General features: G+C 48.3%; 1 protein-coding gene across 1 annotated transcript in view; it reads right to left on the reverse strand.

The window, feature by feature from the left end:
- ARMH4 (armadillo like helical domain containing 4) overlaps positions 1-17704 on the reverse strand; it is a 60973-nt gene extending 43269 nt beyond the window's left edge. Inside the window, exons 1-2 of the mRNA XM_063118503.1 lie at positions 17657-17704; positions 2459-3845 (exon numbers count right to left, since the gene is read on the reverse strand). Coding sequence (XP_062974573.1) covers positions 2459-3845; positions 17657-17671 — 1402 coding nt within the window. The 5' untranslated portion in view covers positions 17672-17704. The remainder of the gene's footprint in view (positions 1-2458; positions 3846-17656) is intronic.
- Between the last annotated feature and the right edge of the window lie 239 nt (positions 17705-17943).

Here is a 17943-nt window from a genome sequence, read left to right on the forward strand (position 1 = left end):
AAATCTAGGGTAACCCTAAGGAAAGGAGGACAGGGCTCCTGTATCTTTAACAGTTGCATAGAAAAGGGAATTTCAGCAGGTGTCATTGGTAGGCATGCAGCACCTGGTGAAATCCCCTCTTCATCACAACAGTTAAAGCTGCATTCCGCCCCCAACACAGGGGATGCAACAGGACTTAGTTGTTAACCTTTCAGATCGGATATTAACACAAGATGGAAGAAGCGTTCTGAATTTGGGTTTGAATTTTGTGCCCATCCCAAGATATAATGCCTTTCGGACAAATGTTGACTTTTTCCGATTCATACATATCATTAAATTAAAGGAGTAGTTTGGTAATGATAATCCTGGTACACAACATGTTTTTCCTGCGAGTCATTTGAATATATACATAGGGTGACCCTATGAAAAGGAGGACGGGGCTCCTGTATCTTTAATAGTTGCACAGAAAAGGGAATTTCAGCAGGTGTCATTTGTATATATGGAGAACCTGGTAAAATTCCCTCTTCATCACAGCAGTTAAAGCAGCAGGAGCTATACTAGAGTGACCAGATTTAAAAGAGGGCAGGGCACCTGTATCACTGTCGTGATGAAGAGGAAATTTCACCAGGTTCCCCATATATACAAATGACACCAGCTGAAATTCCCCTTTCAATACAACTGTTAAAGATACAGGAGCCCTGTCCTCCTTTTCATATGGTCACCCTGTATATACAGAACCTGGTGAAATCCCCTCTTCATCACAACAGTTAAAGCTGCAGGAGCTCTGCCCTCTTTTGTATCTGGTCACTCTAGTATAGGGCAGGGTTCCTGCAGCTTTAACTGTTATGATGAAGAAATTTCACCAGGTGTTGCATGCCTACAAAGGACACCTGCTGAAATTCCCTCTTCCATCACTACTGTTAAAGATACAGGAGCCCTGTCCTCTTTTTCATGTGGTCACCCTACGGTTAAACACTGGTAGGGAGACCTCTACTAGGTGCTTCATAAGGCAATAAAGGACTGGTGTATCTTTGCTGACCAAGGAAACATTTGGATTCATGGAAGGCATTAAAAGGTTAACGTATCCCTACCCCCCATGTTTGTGTCCCAATCCATGTAGTATCTAGTCTCACCTTGCGAGGTCACATCCTATAACCAAAGGAATCCGCATTGCACACAGAAACCCTCTGTGATAGAATTCCTCTGAAAACTTTGGCTGTTGTACCAATCCATTTAGTTTTTACGGCAAGAATACTGGGGTGGGTTGCCATGACCTTCCCCAGGGATCGTATTTAGTCTGACCTCTCTACCATGACCTTCCTGTCTTGGGTGTCCCTTCACGGTTTAGCTCATGGCATCCTTGAGGTGCTCAAGCTCCGGCACCACGACAAGGTAACGATCTCCTTTGCTGGAGGGCCTTGGTTTACCTGGTGCCAAATGTCTTCTAAGGGAATGAAACCAAGAGCAGTACACATAAGGAGAGGATCTGACACATTTACATCAAATTCCTTCTGAACAGTTTGGACAGATCGAGGCCATGGAAGGAAGGAAGGAAGATTATGCAATGGAGGCTGGTGGCTGCGATGTCAGTGGGGCACGGGATCTTGGAGCACGTTGGAGAGCTCCTTTAGAGTTCTGACTGAAACCCAGAGCAGATTTACTGCCCCACTGACATCAGAGCCACCAGCTGCCACCAGCACAGAGATAGCTTGCAAGAAAGGCCAAATTCCCTTGGGCCAAGGACCGTGCTGCCTGGGAATGAGGGGATTGAAGAGTCCATCACATCTGGGGGGGGGGGTTAGCAGGTTGGGGAAGGCTGCTCTAAGCTAGGGTGACCCTATGGAAAGGAGGACTGGGCTCCTGTATCTTTAACAGTTGTATTGAAAGGGGAATTTCAGCAGGTGTCATTTATATGCATGCAGCATCTGGTGAAATCCCCTCTTCATCACAACAGTTAAAGCTTCAGGAGCCCTGCCCTCTTCCGTAGCTGGTCAAGAGGGCAGGGCTCCTGCTGCTTTCACTGTTGTGATGAAGAAGAGGGCATTTTGCCAGGTGCTGCATGCATTCAAATGACACCTGCTGAATTTCCCTTTTTCTATACAACTGTTAAAGATACAGGAGTCCTGTCCTCCTTTCCATAGGGTCACCCTAAATGCTGCCTCCTTACTGATGAGTGTTTTATTGGACACTCATTACTGGGCACTCATGGATTTTCGCAGGTCACTCTCATGATGTTGTCTGCATCCCGTGCACTCCTGTATCCGGTCAAGCTAGGCAGGGCTCCTGCAGCTTGAACTGCAGTGATGAAGAGGGAATTTCACCAGGTTCTCCACATATACAAACGACACCTGCTGAAATCCCCTTTTCTATACAACTGTTACAGATACAGACGCCCGGTCCTCCTTTCCATAGGGCCACCCTATCTAAGCGTTCTCTAAAAAGAAGAAAATCCCAGGAGGAGAGATGAGGACAGAATTACCTCTTTGTGGATATCTCGGGGTTTGGAAGACACCTGATTTGGTCACATCTGTTGTAGTTGCAGTCTCTGGAAACCATTGGGAATGGTTCGTCACAGCCAGGCCGGCGTTTTCTACTGAGCTTCCAGCAGGGTCTTCATCCTGTGCTGGCGGATTAGTGGCATGGCCGGGGTTGGGGCTTGCGGAAAGTGCGGTCAGGTCTTCGCCCGGCACAGGCGCTCGGCCTGACCAGGGCTGATCATCTTTGCTTCCTTTCGCCGCGGTTGGCAATAACCTCGGCGGTGGCCCCTTTTTCACATCATCTTCCTCTTCCTCTCCTCCCACAGGCAGAGATAGTTCCGTGACCGTCCAGTGCTCATTCTCCACCGCGGGCCACATGGCTCTCGCCTGACCGGCGGGGTCCAGTTTTGTATCATCCCAGTCGTCACTTTGCGGCAAGGTGGTGGCCGCACTTGTGGCGGTGTTGGGGGTACCTCTCAAAAGCCCCCGATCATTGGAGTTTTCCACTTCCAAATGGAAGGCGGCATCAGCGGGAAATAATGGGAGGGTGGCAGACGTCCCCGTGCCTGTCCATATCAAGGGGCCGTCTCCATTTGGCCCCTGCTCAGAATCGAATGACTGACCGGCTGGAGGGAAGGGACTGGCGGTGTGGTCACTTGCGGTCATACCAGGAAGACTTGACACCCTTTCTTGCGTGGGCAGTTGGGGCGTACCTGAATAGCCGACCCCATTTCCTCCATCCAGGTAACCAGCCGTAAAAACATCCCCTTCCCAATTCTCTGTAGAAAGAGGCCCAGTTGTACCGCGGTCTCCCTGCGGCGCCTCTCTTGCGGTGCTGCTCAGTACACCGCCCGTGACGCTAGGGTCTGGGGCCGTCACGACCGCGGCGAGCACAGCCTCACGTGGACCGTTCCGATCCAGCTCTTTATTGGGCCCGCTGGAACCAACCCGCCTTTCGCTTTCACTGACCCCTGGGGCTGCACTGGTGTAAACATCCAAACTCTGGTCTCCTGCGAGGCTGTGAACGCCCGGGATGGATTGTAGCGTTGCTTTAACAGTGGTGGCGGTGTTTAACGACCTCCCAGGTGGCTCCACGGCGGCGCCATCCAGGCTTTCGGAGGCGGCTTGCGCGGGCGAACTGAAGTTACTTTCTGGGTTTGATGCGCTCGCGTTTGCGATGCCTTCTACGCTGCTCCCGGAGGGCGAGGCCTGCTGCAGTTGCCCGACGTACCTCCCCTCCGTGTTTCGGAAAGCGAGGCACGGCAGGCTGCCGGAGCTGAGCAGAACAAGGCAGATGGCGAGGCACGCGGGAAACCCCGTCAGACGGCTCATATTGGAGGAAGCACTTGCATGGATACGAGCAGACCAAATGGTGCAGGCGGACCAGCCCTAGGAACGAGAAACAACAAACCAGAGCTCTCATTTCTGTGTCTCTTTGCACATTAGCGTGTTTAATTAAACTCCCCGATATGGCCCTACCAGCAACAGCCCCCTCCCAACCATGTGGGGAAGTCAACCGGGTGGGATCCTTTTGCTCTGGGCAGTTTCATCGGAAGCATTTCTTCACTGGATAAGCAGGAGGACCCGTTTTTCAAGAGACGGGCTGCAAGAGAAGTGCACTGCTGGATCAGACCAAGGGTCCATCTAGTCCAGCACTCTGTTCACACAGTGGCCAACCAGCCATCAGCCAGGGATGAACAAGCAGGACGTACTGTTAGAGCAGTATGACAATGGAATCAGTTCCCTAGGGAGGTTGTGGGCTCTCCCACCCTAGAGGCCTTCAAGAGGCAGCTGGACAAGCATCTGTCGGGGATGCTTTAGGGTGGATTCCTGCATTGAGCAGGGGGTTGGACTCGATGGCCTTGTAGGCCCCTTCCAACTCTACTATTCTACGATTATGTGATGCCCAACACACACACACACATGGACAAATATAGTCCTTAGCTAGAAGTTTTTCCTGATGTCCAGCTGGAATCTGGCTTCCTTTAACTTGAGCCCGTTATTCCGTGTCCTGCAGGACACGGAATAACGGGCTCAAGTTAAAGGAAGCCAGATTCCAGCTGGACATCAGGAAAAACTTCCAGACTGTTAGAGCAGTACAACAATGGAATCAGTTGCCTGGTGAGGTGGTGGGCTCTCCCACACTCGAGGCCTTCAAGAGGCAGCTGGACAACCCTCTGTCAGGGATGCTTTAGGGTGGATTCCTGCATTGAGCAGGGGGTTGGACTCGATGGCCTTGTAGGCCCCTTCCAACTCTGCGATTCTATGATTCTATGACATGGTGCAACAGCACCCTCCCACCCATGTTCCCCAGCAACTGGGGCACACAGGCTTACTGCCTCGAATACTGGAGATAGCACACAGCCATCAGGGCTAACAGCCATTGATAGCCTTCTCCTCCTCCAGGAATTTATCCGACCCCCTTTTAGAGCCATCCAAATTGGTGGCCATCACTACATCTTGTGGTAGTGAGTTCCATAACTTAACTATGCGCTGTGTGAAGTACTTCCTTTTATTTGTCTTGGATCTCCCACCAATCAGCTTCATGGGATGACCCCCGGGTTCTAGTATTTTGAGAGAGGGAGAAAAATTGAGCAGAGCTTGTTTTAAGAAAGCTCTTTTATTTATTTATTTATTTATTAAAACATTTACATCCCGCCCTATATCACAAGGATCTCAGGGTGGTGTACAGATAAAATCATACAGATAAAACAGAACAATAAATCTACAATTCTAAAACAAATTAAACCATTAATATATTAAAACCAATATGAAATTTTAAAACAGTAAAATCCAATTAAAACAAGACAGTGTGCAGGCTGGTGGATTTAGCCATCAAAGGCTCTGTTAAAAACCCATGTCCTAACCTGGCACCAAAATAAAGCCAGTACCGGCACCAGTTGGGCTTCCAGGGGGAGGTTATTTGACAGCAGGGGTACCACCACAGAGAAAGCCCTCTCCCATGCCCCACAATAGCATCTATGTCATGTTGGTGGGGCATGGAGAAGGGGTCCTCCGACAGATCTCAGGTCTCGGGCAGGCAGATATAGGGAGAAACACTCCCTCAAGTATCAAGGTCCCAAGCTGTTCAGGGCTTTAAACGTCATTACCAACACCTTGAATTCCGACCGGAAACATATTGGCAGCCAGTGCAATTCTTTTAAGACTGGCGTTATACAGTCTCTATGAGATGTTCCAGTCAGAAATCTAGCTGCTGCATTTTGCACTAGTTGCAACTTCCGGGTCGTCTTCAAGGGCAGCCCCACGTAGAGTACATTGCAGTAGTCTAATCGGGAAGTTACCAGTGCATGTATTACTGTGGCTAGGTTAACCCTATCCCCTGACTTTTACATGGTTCTTTATGTGCAGCCCAATACGATGCATGTTTACTTGGGAGGGAACCCTGCTGGGCTCAGTGGAATCTAAAAAGACAATACAAAATATTTATACACTCAAAATGTCCATCATTATGTATCACATAACTCATACAAGTGTGCATCTGTGTTTTGAGCCGCTCATTCTTGATGTGTTCCTCTTTTATAATTATATATGATGATGTACATTTATATGATTTATGTGATATATAATGATGGACATATGTAAATATTATATATTGGGTTTTTTTAGATTATCCTGAGGGAGGTCCTAAGGGTCCGAAACGCACAGGAGTTCTTTTATTGCATTAAACATCCTATTTTTCCCCACCCAAAAAGCTGTTGGCTTTTTCTGGCATTTGAAAAAGGTTTCAGGGGCCTTCTTCTGTGCAAAGCAAAATCAGATGAAGACGGGGCCTTCTCCATGGTGGCACCCTCTCTGTGAGAAATCAAGGAGGCATCAGTGTTTGGACCTTCGGATGCAAAAGATCCCAGGTTCAATCTCCGGCTCCTTCAAGTAAGGCTAGGAAAGGAATCCCGCCTGAAACCCTGGAGAACCGTTGCTGCCAGTCAGTGTCGACAATACTGGGCTAGATGGATTAATTACTTGATCCATGATCAGGCAGATTCTTATGCTTACTCTCACTCAGGAAACCAGTTAAAACCAACATGCTCAGAAAAGGTTTTAATGGACTTTATGATTTGTAATTTTATGGTTTTATTGCTGCTGCTTTGATTTTTGAATTGTTCAAATGATTATCATCTAAATTATGCATTTTTTTCTAGGAAGTTGTTTTTTGTACACTGCCTAGGATACTTTTTTTTTAATGCCATAGCACTATTTTAAATTAATAAAATAAGATAGGCTCAAGAGGGCAGCGGGAAGCCGTTTAAACTTTGGCTTGTTGCACATGTCATGTCTGGCCCTGCTCCCCCTGGGTTGGAAGAAGGTATTTCAGGTGATCAGTCAGAATCAGACACTGAAGTAGAGGAGTTGGTGCCATACACAGGCCAGGCTATCCCAGTGGGGGAGAAAGTGCTCATGGGCACTTCACCAGCTGGGAGTGAACACTTTCCAGAGCTTATCTCCTCAATAACAACCGATACACAGTCAGTGGAAAGCCAACATTCTTCCGAGGGAGAGATCACGGAGAGGTTAGCCGATCCGAGAGTATGCCGCAGACTAAAACAGGCAGAGCTAAAGGAAGGCGAGAGAAAGTCTGCCCTGCTGGCATCCCGTCAGAAGCTGCCTCAGAACTAGTCTCTCTGAAGTTAACGCGTCTTGGGAAACGACTTTCCATTCTTCTTGAAAGGACAGTTGTCTTGCTTGGTTTGCATGGTTTTGCTTAGTGGGAAAGTTCTTGGAGATTAGACTCTCTTCAGGTGGGAAGAGATGTTTATTGCTTGAGTAAAGCTTTGTGGATTACTTAGCAGGCCTCGTTATTGTCTCCCAAGTAGGCGGGAGGTTTGGAGAAACAGGACAGCCCTATGAAGAGAGACTGAAAGAACTGGGCATGTTTAGCCTGGAGAAGAGAAGATTGAGGGGAGACAGGATAGCACTCTTCAAATACTTAAAAGGTTGTCACACAGAGGAGGGCCAGGATCTCTTCTTGATCCTCCCAGAGTGCAGGACACGGAATAATGGGCTCAAGTTAAAGGAAGCCAGATTCCAGCTGGACATCAGGAAAAACTTCCTGACTGTTAGAGCAGTACGACAATGGAATCAGTTACCTAGGGAGGTGGTGGGCTCTCCCACACTAGAGGCCTTCAAGAGGCAGCTGGACAACCATCTGTCAGGGATGCTTTAGGGTGGATTCCTGCATTGAGCAGGGGGCTGGACTCGATGGCCTTGTAGGCTCCTTCCAACTCTACTATTCTATGATTCTATGACAGCACGTGCATCTCACAAGAGAAACCATCTGGGGCGTCTTTTCAGACAGAGGGCTCCTAGTGCTACCAACGACAAGGGTCTTGTGCAGCTATTCTGCCTGTTTCTCCTTCACAGATTAAGGAGGCACAGTTATTGATTGGATTGATTGATCGATCGACTGACTGAATAAATAAATAGGATAAAATAGGGGAGGAAGGAATGTTGGCTTTCTGGCATCATAAATTCTCCCAGCATTGCTTAACCCACCCCCAATACAGTTCCAATATGGAGCAGAATGACTACAAAATGGGATTTAGGGAAAGGATTGAGCTGCTGCAACCGGAGCCATGACACCACCAGCGCCCAAATTCGTCCCTTAGTGAACGGAGCTGCGTCGATATGTTCGCCGTAAACACCTTTATCCCTGCGGCTCAAGGAACATGACATTCCGTTGGCTCGTGGTGCCGGAGAGGACGACAGGCAGCTGTCAGCTGCCATCTCTCCGCATGCCGCCCGCTGGCAGCAGGCTCCGTCAAAAACACCCGTCGGTGCGGCACTTAAAATATCTAATTCTGTGCCTCGTCAGAGCACTTTCACTTTTAATCTGGGGAAGGCCGATCTGAAGAGGGGCGGAAGGTGGGAAGAAATTTAAATTTAAGCACGGCTTAGAAGACAAAAGAACGGCAATCCTTTAAAAAACCTCTTGCTATGTTAAAGATAAAGATTATCTTGCTCAAGATAAAGGAAGCCAGATTCCAGCTGGACATCAGGAAAAACTTCCTGACTGTTAGAGCAGTACAACAATGAAATCAGTTACCTAGGGAGGTGGTGGCCTCTCCCACACTAGAGGCCTTCAAGAGGCAGCTGGACAACCATCTGTCAGGGATGCTTTAGGGTGGATTCCTGCATTGAGCAGGGGGTTGGACTCGATGGCCTTGTAGGCCCCTTCCAACTCTGCGATTCTATGATTCTATGATTCTATGATCTGATCTCTTGAATGAGGCAGCTGGACAACCAACGCTGCTATCTTTCCGGCGCCAGGTTAAGACTTTCCTCTTTGCCCACGCATATGGCAGCACATCTTAATCACCCACATGTTTAGTTTTTTAACAGTTTTAATGCTTTATGTGTGTATGTTCTGTGTTTTAGAATTTTAAATTTTGTATACTCGTTTTTATCTTAATTTTAGAATTTCTTTAAACTGCCCAGAGAGCCCTGGCTATGGCGGCGGTATACAAGTGTAATAAATAAACAAACAAACAAACCATCTGTCAGGGATTCTTTAGGGTGGATTCCTGCATTGAGCAGGGGGTTGGACTCAATGGCCTTACAGGCCCCTTCCAACTCTACTATTCTATAATTCTAAGACATGTCTCTATAAAAAAGAAAACAATAATCTCCCTGAACATATTAAAAAAAACCTCAGACATCAGAGAGAAGGCAAGGTTAGGGTACTTCTCCTTGAAAGGCTAGCTTTCTGCACATTGGGAGGGGGGGTTCTACTTGAGGAAGCTCTCAAATTGGTCCTCCTGCATTTTGAATTAGTACAGACCAACGAGGGCTGCAGCATGCCACTTTTTTCAGCTTGAAGCCTGAATCATATGACTTAGGCTTAATCTACACCAAGCAGGATATTTCACTATGAAAGCAGTATGAAAGCGGTGTGTAAAAGGCAGGAGCCACACGACTGCATTGCGCAGGGGGTTGGACTCGATGGCCTTGTAGGCCCCTTCCAACTCTGCTATTCTATGATTCTATGATTCTATGACTGCTTTATAGCGGTATTGAAGTGCACTGACAACTGTTGGGGCCCACTGACACATACCATATACCGCTTTCATACTGCTATATCCTGCTTGGTGCGGCTCCTGCCTTTTATATGCCGCTTTCATACTGCTTTCATAGTGCAATATCCTGCTTGTTGTAGATTAGGCCATGGCCCCCAAAGCCACTGACCAGAGCCAGCCCCACAATTCTGGGGGCTCTGGGGAATGGGATCCCCAGTGAGACAGCCCCCAACCTGGAAAATGCACGACATGCTAGCTGAGAGTTCTCCTAGGCTGCATCAGAACTGCTTGAATACTCTGTGCAAAGTGGAAATGATGATGGCACATTTGGGCCGTGGGCCCTCTAATGGTCTTGGAGCCCTGCCAAAGGCCTAACCTTGCCACCCTCTGGAGCCGGCCCTGCCACTGGCTGGATGGTTGTGATGTCACAGAATGTTCACATTCATCCCATCTGCTCAGGGAGACCTGTGTTCTAACTGCTAGGGTCAGGTTTGGAATATTGGCGATCAGCTCAACTGCTCTGAGGGAAGTGGAAGGTCAGTTTGATTAACGTGAGCGAGAGAAAATATCATGGGCTGGAAGGACTGTGTGCTGCAGGGATGCTGTGAAGATGAGGTACGTGGCAGATGGGGGAAGGCTGAAGGAGCATGGGGAACATGGGTATAACTCTTTTACAGGGCGCACAGACGGGGATGAGCCATGTCCTTTTGCAAAGAAGAGAGGCAGAAGAAGAAAAAGAGGGCTGAATTGCCCATATCGATTTAAAATAATCCAAAATCTCTCAGGTCTCTAATAAGCAGGGGGTTACGAATGTCAGCTCGTCTTGCGAATCTTCCTCCTTAGCAATTCCTAATTGGAAAAAGATGGAGGCAAGTATATTGCATAAATTAGCAGATCGATAATACCCAACGTCACACGTCCGCCTTTCCTCGAGGAAGGCAGAACATTTCCACACTTCTCCTGCCCTATTTAGCACTTCCCAATTAAGACTGTTTAGGTGGAGTCTGCAAAGGAAGGCAGACGAGGAGGAGGAGGAGGAGGAAGCAGGATGTCTTTCTAAGGCCAAATCTACACCAAGCAGGATATTGCAATATGAAAGCGATCTATAAGAGGCAGGAGCCACACGAATGCTTTATAGCAGTATTGAAGTGCACTGATAACTGTTGAGGCCCATTGACACGTACCGTAGACCCCTTTCATAGTGCTATATCCTGCTTGGTGTGGCTCCTGCCTTTTATAGACCGCTTTCATAGTGCAATATCCTGCTGGGTGTAGATTAGGCCTAAGTGAGCCACCAGGCCCCATTAATCTCCAAACACAAGGTTTGTTTTAGAGTACCTAGATTCTAGAGAAGCAAGTTAAGAACGTAAGAAGAGCAATAAGCCTGTGTGCACCAGTTATAGAATCATAGAATAGCAGAGTTGGAAGGGGGCCTACAAGGCCATCGAGTCCAACCCCCTGCTCAATGCAGGAATCCACCCTAAAGCATCCCTGACAGATGGTTGTCCAGCTGCTTCTTGAAGGCCTCGAGTGTGGGAGAGCCCACAACCTCACCAGGCAACTGATTCCATTGTTGTACTGCTCTAACAGTCAGGAAGTTTTTCCTGATGTCCAGCTGGAATCTGGCTTCCTTTAACTTGAGCCCGTTATTCCGTGTCCTGCAGGACACGGAATAACGGGTTCAAGTTAAAGGAAGCCAGATTCCAGCTGGACATCAGGAAAAACTTCTAGCTAAGGACTATATTTGTCCATGTGTGTGTGTGTGTTGGGCATCACATAATTGTAGAATAGTAGAGTTGGAAGGGGCCTACAAGGCCATCGAGTCCAACCCCCTGCTCAATGCAGGAATCCACCCTAAAGCATCCCTGACAGATGGGGAACATGGGCGGGAGGGTGCTGTTGCACCCGTGTCCTGCTTCTTCATCCCTGGCTGATGGCTGGTTGGCCACTGTGTGAACACAGTGCTGGACTAGATGGACCCTTGGTGTGATCCAGCAAGGCTCTTCTCATGTTCTTATGTTCTTTAGCTATGTTGGATCAGCCCATGGCGCTCCCTAGGCCAGCATTCAGTTCACACAGTGGCCAACCGGCGGCCTGTGGAAAACCCACAAGCAGGACATGTGTGCAATAGCATTATCTTGTTCGTGTTCCCCATCAATTGGTGTACGTAGGCCTACTGCCTCTGATACTAGAGGAAGCATGTAGCCATCAGGACTGGTAGTCATTGGTAGCCTTCTCCTCCAGGAATCTGTCCAATCTCCTTTTAGAGCCATCCAAATGGGTGGCCATCGCTACATTTGTGGTAGTCAATTCCACAGTGTAACTCTTCGTTGTGTGAAGAAGTCCTTTCCTTTTATCTGTCCTGAATCTCCCACCAATCAGCTTCATGGGAGGTACTGTTGGCGGAGGTGCTGTTAGCGGGTGGTTCATCTGTCCGGCGAGGTGATGTTTGCCCTGTCCTGGACGGGGTTGCACTCTCCCTAAAGGATCGGGTCCGTAGTTTGGGGGTGCTCTTGGATCCAGAACTGTCACTTGAGGCACAGGTGAACTCAGTGGCAAAGAGCACCTTTTATCAGCTTAGGCTGATATACCAACTACGCCCTTATCTGGACAGAGATAGCCTAGCTACAGTGATCCATGCTCTGATAACCTCTCGCTTGGATTACTGCAATGCGTTATACGTGGGGCTGCCTTTGAAAACGGTCCGGAAGCTTCAGTACAAAACAGGGCAGCCCATTTACTAACAGGGACTGGCCGGCGAGATCACATTACGCCAGTCCTTTTACAACTTCATTGGCTGCCAGTCCAGGTCCGGGCCCGATTCAAAGTGCTGGTATTGACATTTAAAGCCCTAAAAGGTTTGGGGCCAGATTATTTGAAGGAACGCCTCCTCCCATATGTGCCTGACCGGACCTTAAGATCATCTACAGGGGCCCTTCTCCGTGAGCCCCTGCCGAAGGAAGTGAGGCAGGTGGCTACTAGGAGCAGGGCTTTCTCCGCTGTGGCACCCCGGTTGTGGAATGAGCTCCCCAGAGAGGTCCGCCTGGCGCCTACGCTGTACTGCTTTCGTCGCCAGCTGAAGACCTTTTTATTCACTCAGTATTTTAACACTTAATTTTAACTTAAATTTAAATTTTACTGTTTTAACTCTGTATTTTAATCTTATATCAATTTTGCTGCGTGGTTTTATCCTGGTTGCGCTTTTTATACTGTATTTCGTAATTGTGTTTTTAACCTGTTGGGTGTTTTATTGTGGTTTTAATTTTTGTGAACCGCCCAGAGAGCTTCGGCTATTGGGCGGTATAAAAAGGGAATAAATAAATAAATAAATAAATAAATGGGATGACCCCATTGGGTTCTAGTATTATGAGAGAGGGAAAGTTGGATGGATCATTTACATTTTTGTGAGTGGCAGGAGACTGTCATGGGGAGAACACTAGTGAATGCCTTTACTAAAATGGCCACACAACTCCGGGCTAGATTCAATTATTTTATGGAGTTTCCTTTCCTCCACAGAGTTCGGGATGGGATGCAAACACTCAAATACATGTAAGGTCCTGGGTTCAAGCCCCAGCGTCCTCAGGTAGGCCTGGGAAAGGACCCTGCCTGAAACCCTGGAGAGCCACTCACTGGCAGTCAGTATCCACCAGCCTTACAAATGGCCATGCTGGCTGAGGATGGTGGAACTTGTAGTCCAACATTTCTAGAAGGTGCCAAGTTGAAGACGGCTGGTGGAGACAATATGGAGCTAGGCAGCTTCTTGTATTCCTATGAATTTATCTGGAGGGCACTAGGTTGGCGAAGGCTGTGATAGGGCCACCATCTTAGCTTTCTCCTCCTCCTTGAATCTGAAGTTTCAGGCTGCATTCAGACAACACGATAGTCAATGTTGGGTTAATAGTCAACTCTATGGTTAATTATCAAGGGGGTACTCCCCACACAATATGATAATAATCAACCGTGGTGTGGATTAAGGCCAGCATTGAGTTGACTATTGGTCAACGGTGTGTTTGGTTGACACATTCCCCACCCTCTCTCCCCCACTCAGTCCTCCTGCTGGTATCCCATCAGCTATTGTGAGTTCTGCTGGCTGGACGAGCGTGACAGCCGCCGTTTTGGTTGCTCTTGCCAGGGGACTCTGTAGTCGCCGAAAATAACCAACCGTGCAACGAAAGAGTCAACAATGCCTGACGCACACTGCAATAACCAATGATTGTTCAAATAATCAACTCTGTGCAGCGTTGGTTATTTTGGCCAAATAACCAATCATGGTGTGAAAAAGCCCTGACAGACAACACAATAACCAACCGTTTGTCTCTTCTGCCAAGACTCTTGTTCACGCACTGGTTATCTCTCGGTTGGACTACTGCAACCTTCTTCTGTCTGGCCTTCCTTCGTCTCACATCAGTCCGCTGGTCTCTGTCCACACTCTGCCGCTAAGATCATCTTCTTGGCCCGCCGCTCTGACCATGTCACTCCACTTCTGAAATCTCTTCATTGGCTTCCAATTCACTCCAGAATCCAATATAAACTTCTCCTGCTGACCTTCAAAGCTCTTCACGGTCTAGCTCCTGCCTATCTCTCCTCTCTCATCTCACACTATCGCCCCGCTCGTGCTCTCCGCTCCTCTGATGCCATGCTTCTCGCCTGCCCTAGGACCTCCACTTCCCTTACTCGGCTTTGTCCTTTTTCTTCTGCTGCCCCTTACGCCTGGAACGCTCTTCCAGAACACTTGAGAACTACAAACTCAATCACTGCTTTTAAAACTCAGCTAAAAACTTTTCTTTTCCCTATAGCCTTCAAATATTGAGTTTGTTCTGACTCTATACTGTTAGCTTCTCCCTACCCGGTGCCTGTTTACACTTCCCTGTGCCTGTTTGCATTCTCCTTCCCTCTTTATTGTTTACTACAACTTATTAGATTGTAAGCCTATGCGGCAGGGTCTTGCTATTTACTGTGTTATCTGTACAGCACCATGTACATTGATGGTGCTATATAAATAAATAATAATAATAATAATAATAATAATAATAATAATAATAATAACACCATAGGTTATTGTGTCGTCCGAACCCATTCTCAAAATCATCTAAGACAGCAGCCTTCACAACTTGTATCAGTTGAGTACAGGAAATGAGGAACCTGCTTTATACCATCAGACGCTCGGTGCATCTACCCTAATATCATCAACACTGAGTGGCAGCAATGACTGTCCAGGGTTTCAGGCAGGGGTCTTTCCTTGTCCCTACCTGGAGATGCTGGGGCTTTTGCCCAGGGCCTTACATGCATTTGAGTGTTTGCACCCTAAGGAAGCAAAATACTTGCAAGGACAGAAGGTTCCTTCCTGCTCAGTCCCTGATAGTCAATACCAGGGCAGGCCATGCAGTCTCCTGTTTACTGGGGCATGGAGAAGGATTGTGTTTTGGGTAGGAATGTTGGAGAATTTTGCAATGGGTTCAAATGAGACTGGATTTCTGCAAATCTGACCTGCGGATTCCGCTTTTTTCCAAGTTTCACAGATTCTGCGAACTTGCAGACCAGGTTTTTACTTGAGGGGGCGGGATTTGCGCTAACGCACAAGTGTGCATTTGTGAACAAACAACGTTCGCCTAAGAAAAATCCAATTCTGTCAATGAGCCGACAATAGAATGACAGACATCTGGCAATCCGTGAAACACAAACAGGACAGGTTTAACACAATACATGCATCCCCACTGTTGGGACTTGGCTTCCCAGGGCCAATGAGCCACATGCAGGGCTAGTCGGAGAGAGAAGGTTAGAACAGGATTCTCCAAGCTGGCACCCGGCAGAGGTTTTGCAGTCCAACGTACCTTAAGAGCACCAAATTGGGGAATTCTGGGTTAGGTCTAGGCCAGGTGTCATGAATCATGGGAGTTGAAAGATCAGCAGCTGCTTGAGTGGGTCATTAAACAGTCCAAGGTCAATAAGCCAAAGATATCCGTCTGAAGCCAAGGAAAACAAAACCAGGTCTAGGGACACGCCGAAGAATAGTTGAAGTTGTTCCGGGTTCAAGAATAGTCCAAGCTGAGTCCAGGAGCTGGCAGGAATGCTACTGCTATGGATAAGCAGAAACAACAAATGCTTCCAGCATTTGAACTGGGTTTGAGGCCTGACTTTATGCCCAGGCTGATGGATGAGTGAGGCCACCTGGGACAAGCTAAAGCTATCTTCTGCTTGCTTATAGGATCATAGAATCACAGAATAGTAGAGTTGGAAGGGGCCTACAAGGCCATCGAGTCCAACCCCCTGCTCAATGCAGGAATCCACCTTAAAGTATCCCTGACAGATGGTTGTCCAGCTTCCTCTTGAAGGCCTCTAGTGTGGGAGAGCCCACCACCTCCCTAGGTCACTGGTTCCATTGTCGTACTGCTCTAACAGTCAAGAAGTTTTTCCTGATGTCCTGCCGGAATCTGGCTTCCTGAAAATTGAGCCCGTTATTCCGTGTCCTGCACTCTGGGCTCCTGCCAAAACACTCTCAGCCTCAGCTGCTCTGTGTCGTCCTCCATCCCAAACGGAGGCACAACACCAGATCACCCTGGATAACTATCTACGCCAACCTAAGGAGACCTACTTCATTCACCAAGAAACCTTGTCAGGTAAAATACTAAGTGCACCTTTGCACAGTGGCAGATAAGAGTATCCAGCATGGACCAGGGAGGCCTGAGCTCCAATCCCTACACAGCTGTAATGCTCCCTGGGTGACATTAGGCAAAATTACTGTCATAGCCTACCTCACAGGGTTGTTGTGAAAATAAAGCAGGACACCAATGCACAAACACACATTCCCGCCCACATATACTGATCCAGAATGCTTGGAGAAAAGGTGTCACACCGATGTGATAAATAAATATACAAAAACTATTTATAACGGAGAGGGATGGTTAGGGGATTTGCATTCAATCTTGCGAACAGATTGGAACTGTGACAGGACCATTTCGAATAGCATCTCTGCACCAAAGATATCCAGCCTGGGGTGGGCTCAGGGGCACAAATATTTTTAAACCGGCTACAAACCGGCTACCTCTAGGCATGGACACCTCATCCTCCTCCCTTCTTGAAAATCTGGTGATTTGTATTTGTTGCAGGAATAGCCTCACCCAGCAGTAAACAACGTAAAAGGCTGGTCTTCAGGCTGCAGGTCAACAAATAACCCCCAGAATTCCTGGTGCACAGTTTTGCCTTTCCCAACAAAAGACCACCCTTTATTCCAAAGCATCGCGACAGCAACAGAACAGAACATGTGCCTCGCGTTATATAGCATAGCGTTGCGCCAGAGTGCCACCTTATGTTATTTTCGAAGTGGGATGTAGCGAGGAACCTGGCCCTCTCCGCACAAAAGGCAAACGGCAAATAGTATCAAGTTTTGTCCCAACATCCACCCCATCACACGGACGGACGGCTGTTTCGATCAATCCCTCGACCGTTACAAATCAAGCATTTTTCTTTCACGCACAAAAACTGTGGCTCTGGAGAGAGAGACACCAGCAGTCAAGAGCAGTAACCTTCAATCCTATTTCTGCAATATACAAAAAGTTTTTTTTAAAAAAAATAATAACCCAAAGAAAAGGAAGAGGGAGGGAGGGAGGGAGGGAGAGAGAGGGGGTTTAGATTCTCAGGTTGCCTTTGCACATGCTTGCAACCGTTTAGCCATGGAATTCCACAAGGGTGCTGACCCAGAGAGAAATGAATGAAATCAAAGCGGGTGAATTGAGGGAAATTCGAGCTTTGCACAAGAAAGAGGAGGTGGGGGGAGGTGGCAGGAGGAGGGAGGCAAATCCCCCAACAAAAGGCAGGCAGGCAGGCAGGCAGCTACAGCCAAGTCTGTGGACACATCCATTTGCTCCTGTGGCACAAAGAAGAACATCCAAGATTCTTGTGGCATTCAAGGCTGATGAAGAGGGGCCGGGGTGGGGGGTGGGAGAGAGCAACCCTGCCTCCCCCCAGAGAGGCCTGCTGGCTCAGCCACACACACCCCAGCCCCCTGCACCCCCAACCAGACCCAGACGCTCATCGCCTCATTCATTGTCTCTTGGCTCCTAGCTGAGGATGGGCAAAGCGACAGCCAAGTTCTCCCCCTGGGCCCTGGGTCCTGCGGGCTACCTTCCCTGGCTGGCAAAAACAGCCAAGATGTCCAAGCCCTTGCCTTACCTGGGCGGCCAGCATCCCTTTAGCTGGGCAGCATCCTGCTGGTACCCAGGACGAGATCCCTGGTGGCCCTCAGCAGCCTGCTCTCAGCTGCTCTGCTGCTGCCTTCATGGCCAGGAGACTGGGAGGAGAAAAGGCAGGCAGGCAGGCAGGGGCAGAAGGGAAGGCGGGCGCTCGGCTGCTTTTCATATTCATGAGACGCTCCTTCCCTGGCTCACAGATTGGGCAGAGACAGCAGTACGATACACCACCCCGCAAAAAATAAATAAAGATGCCCTCCTCAACCTGCT

The sequence above is a fragment of the Elgaria multicarinata genome, chromosome 2 (assembly GCF_023053635.1).
Source record: "Elgaria multicarinata webbii isolate HBS135686 ecotype San Diego chromosome 2, rElgMul1.1.pri, whole genome shotgun sequence".
Taxonomy (NCBI): domain Eukaryota; kingdom Metazoa; phylum Chordata; class Lepidosauria; order Squamata; family Anguidae; genus Elgaria; species Elgaria multicarinata.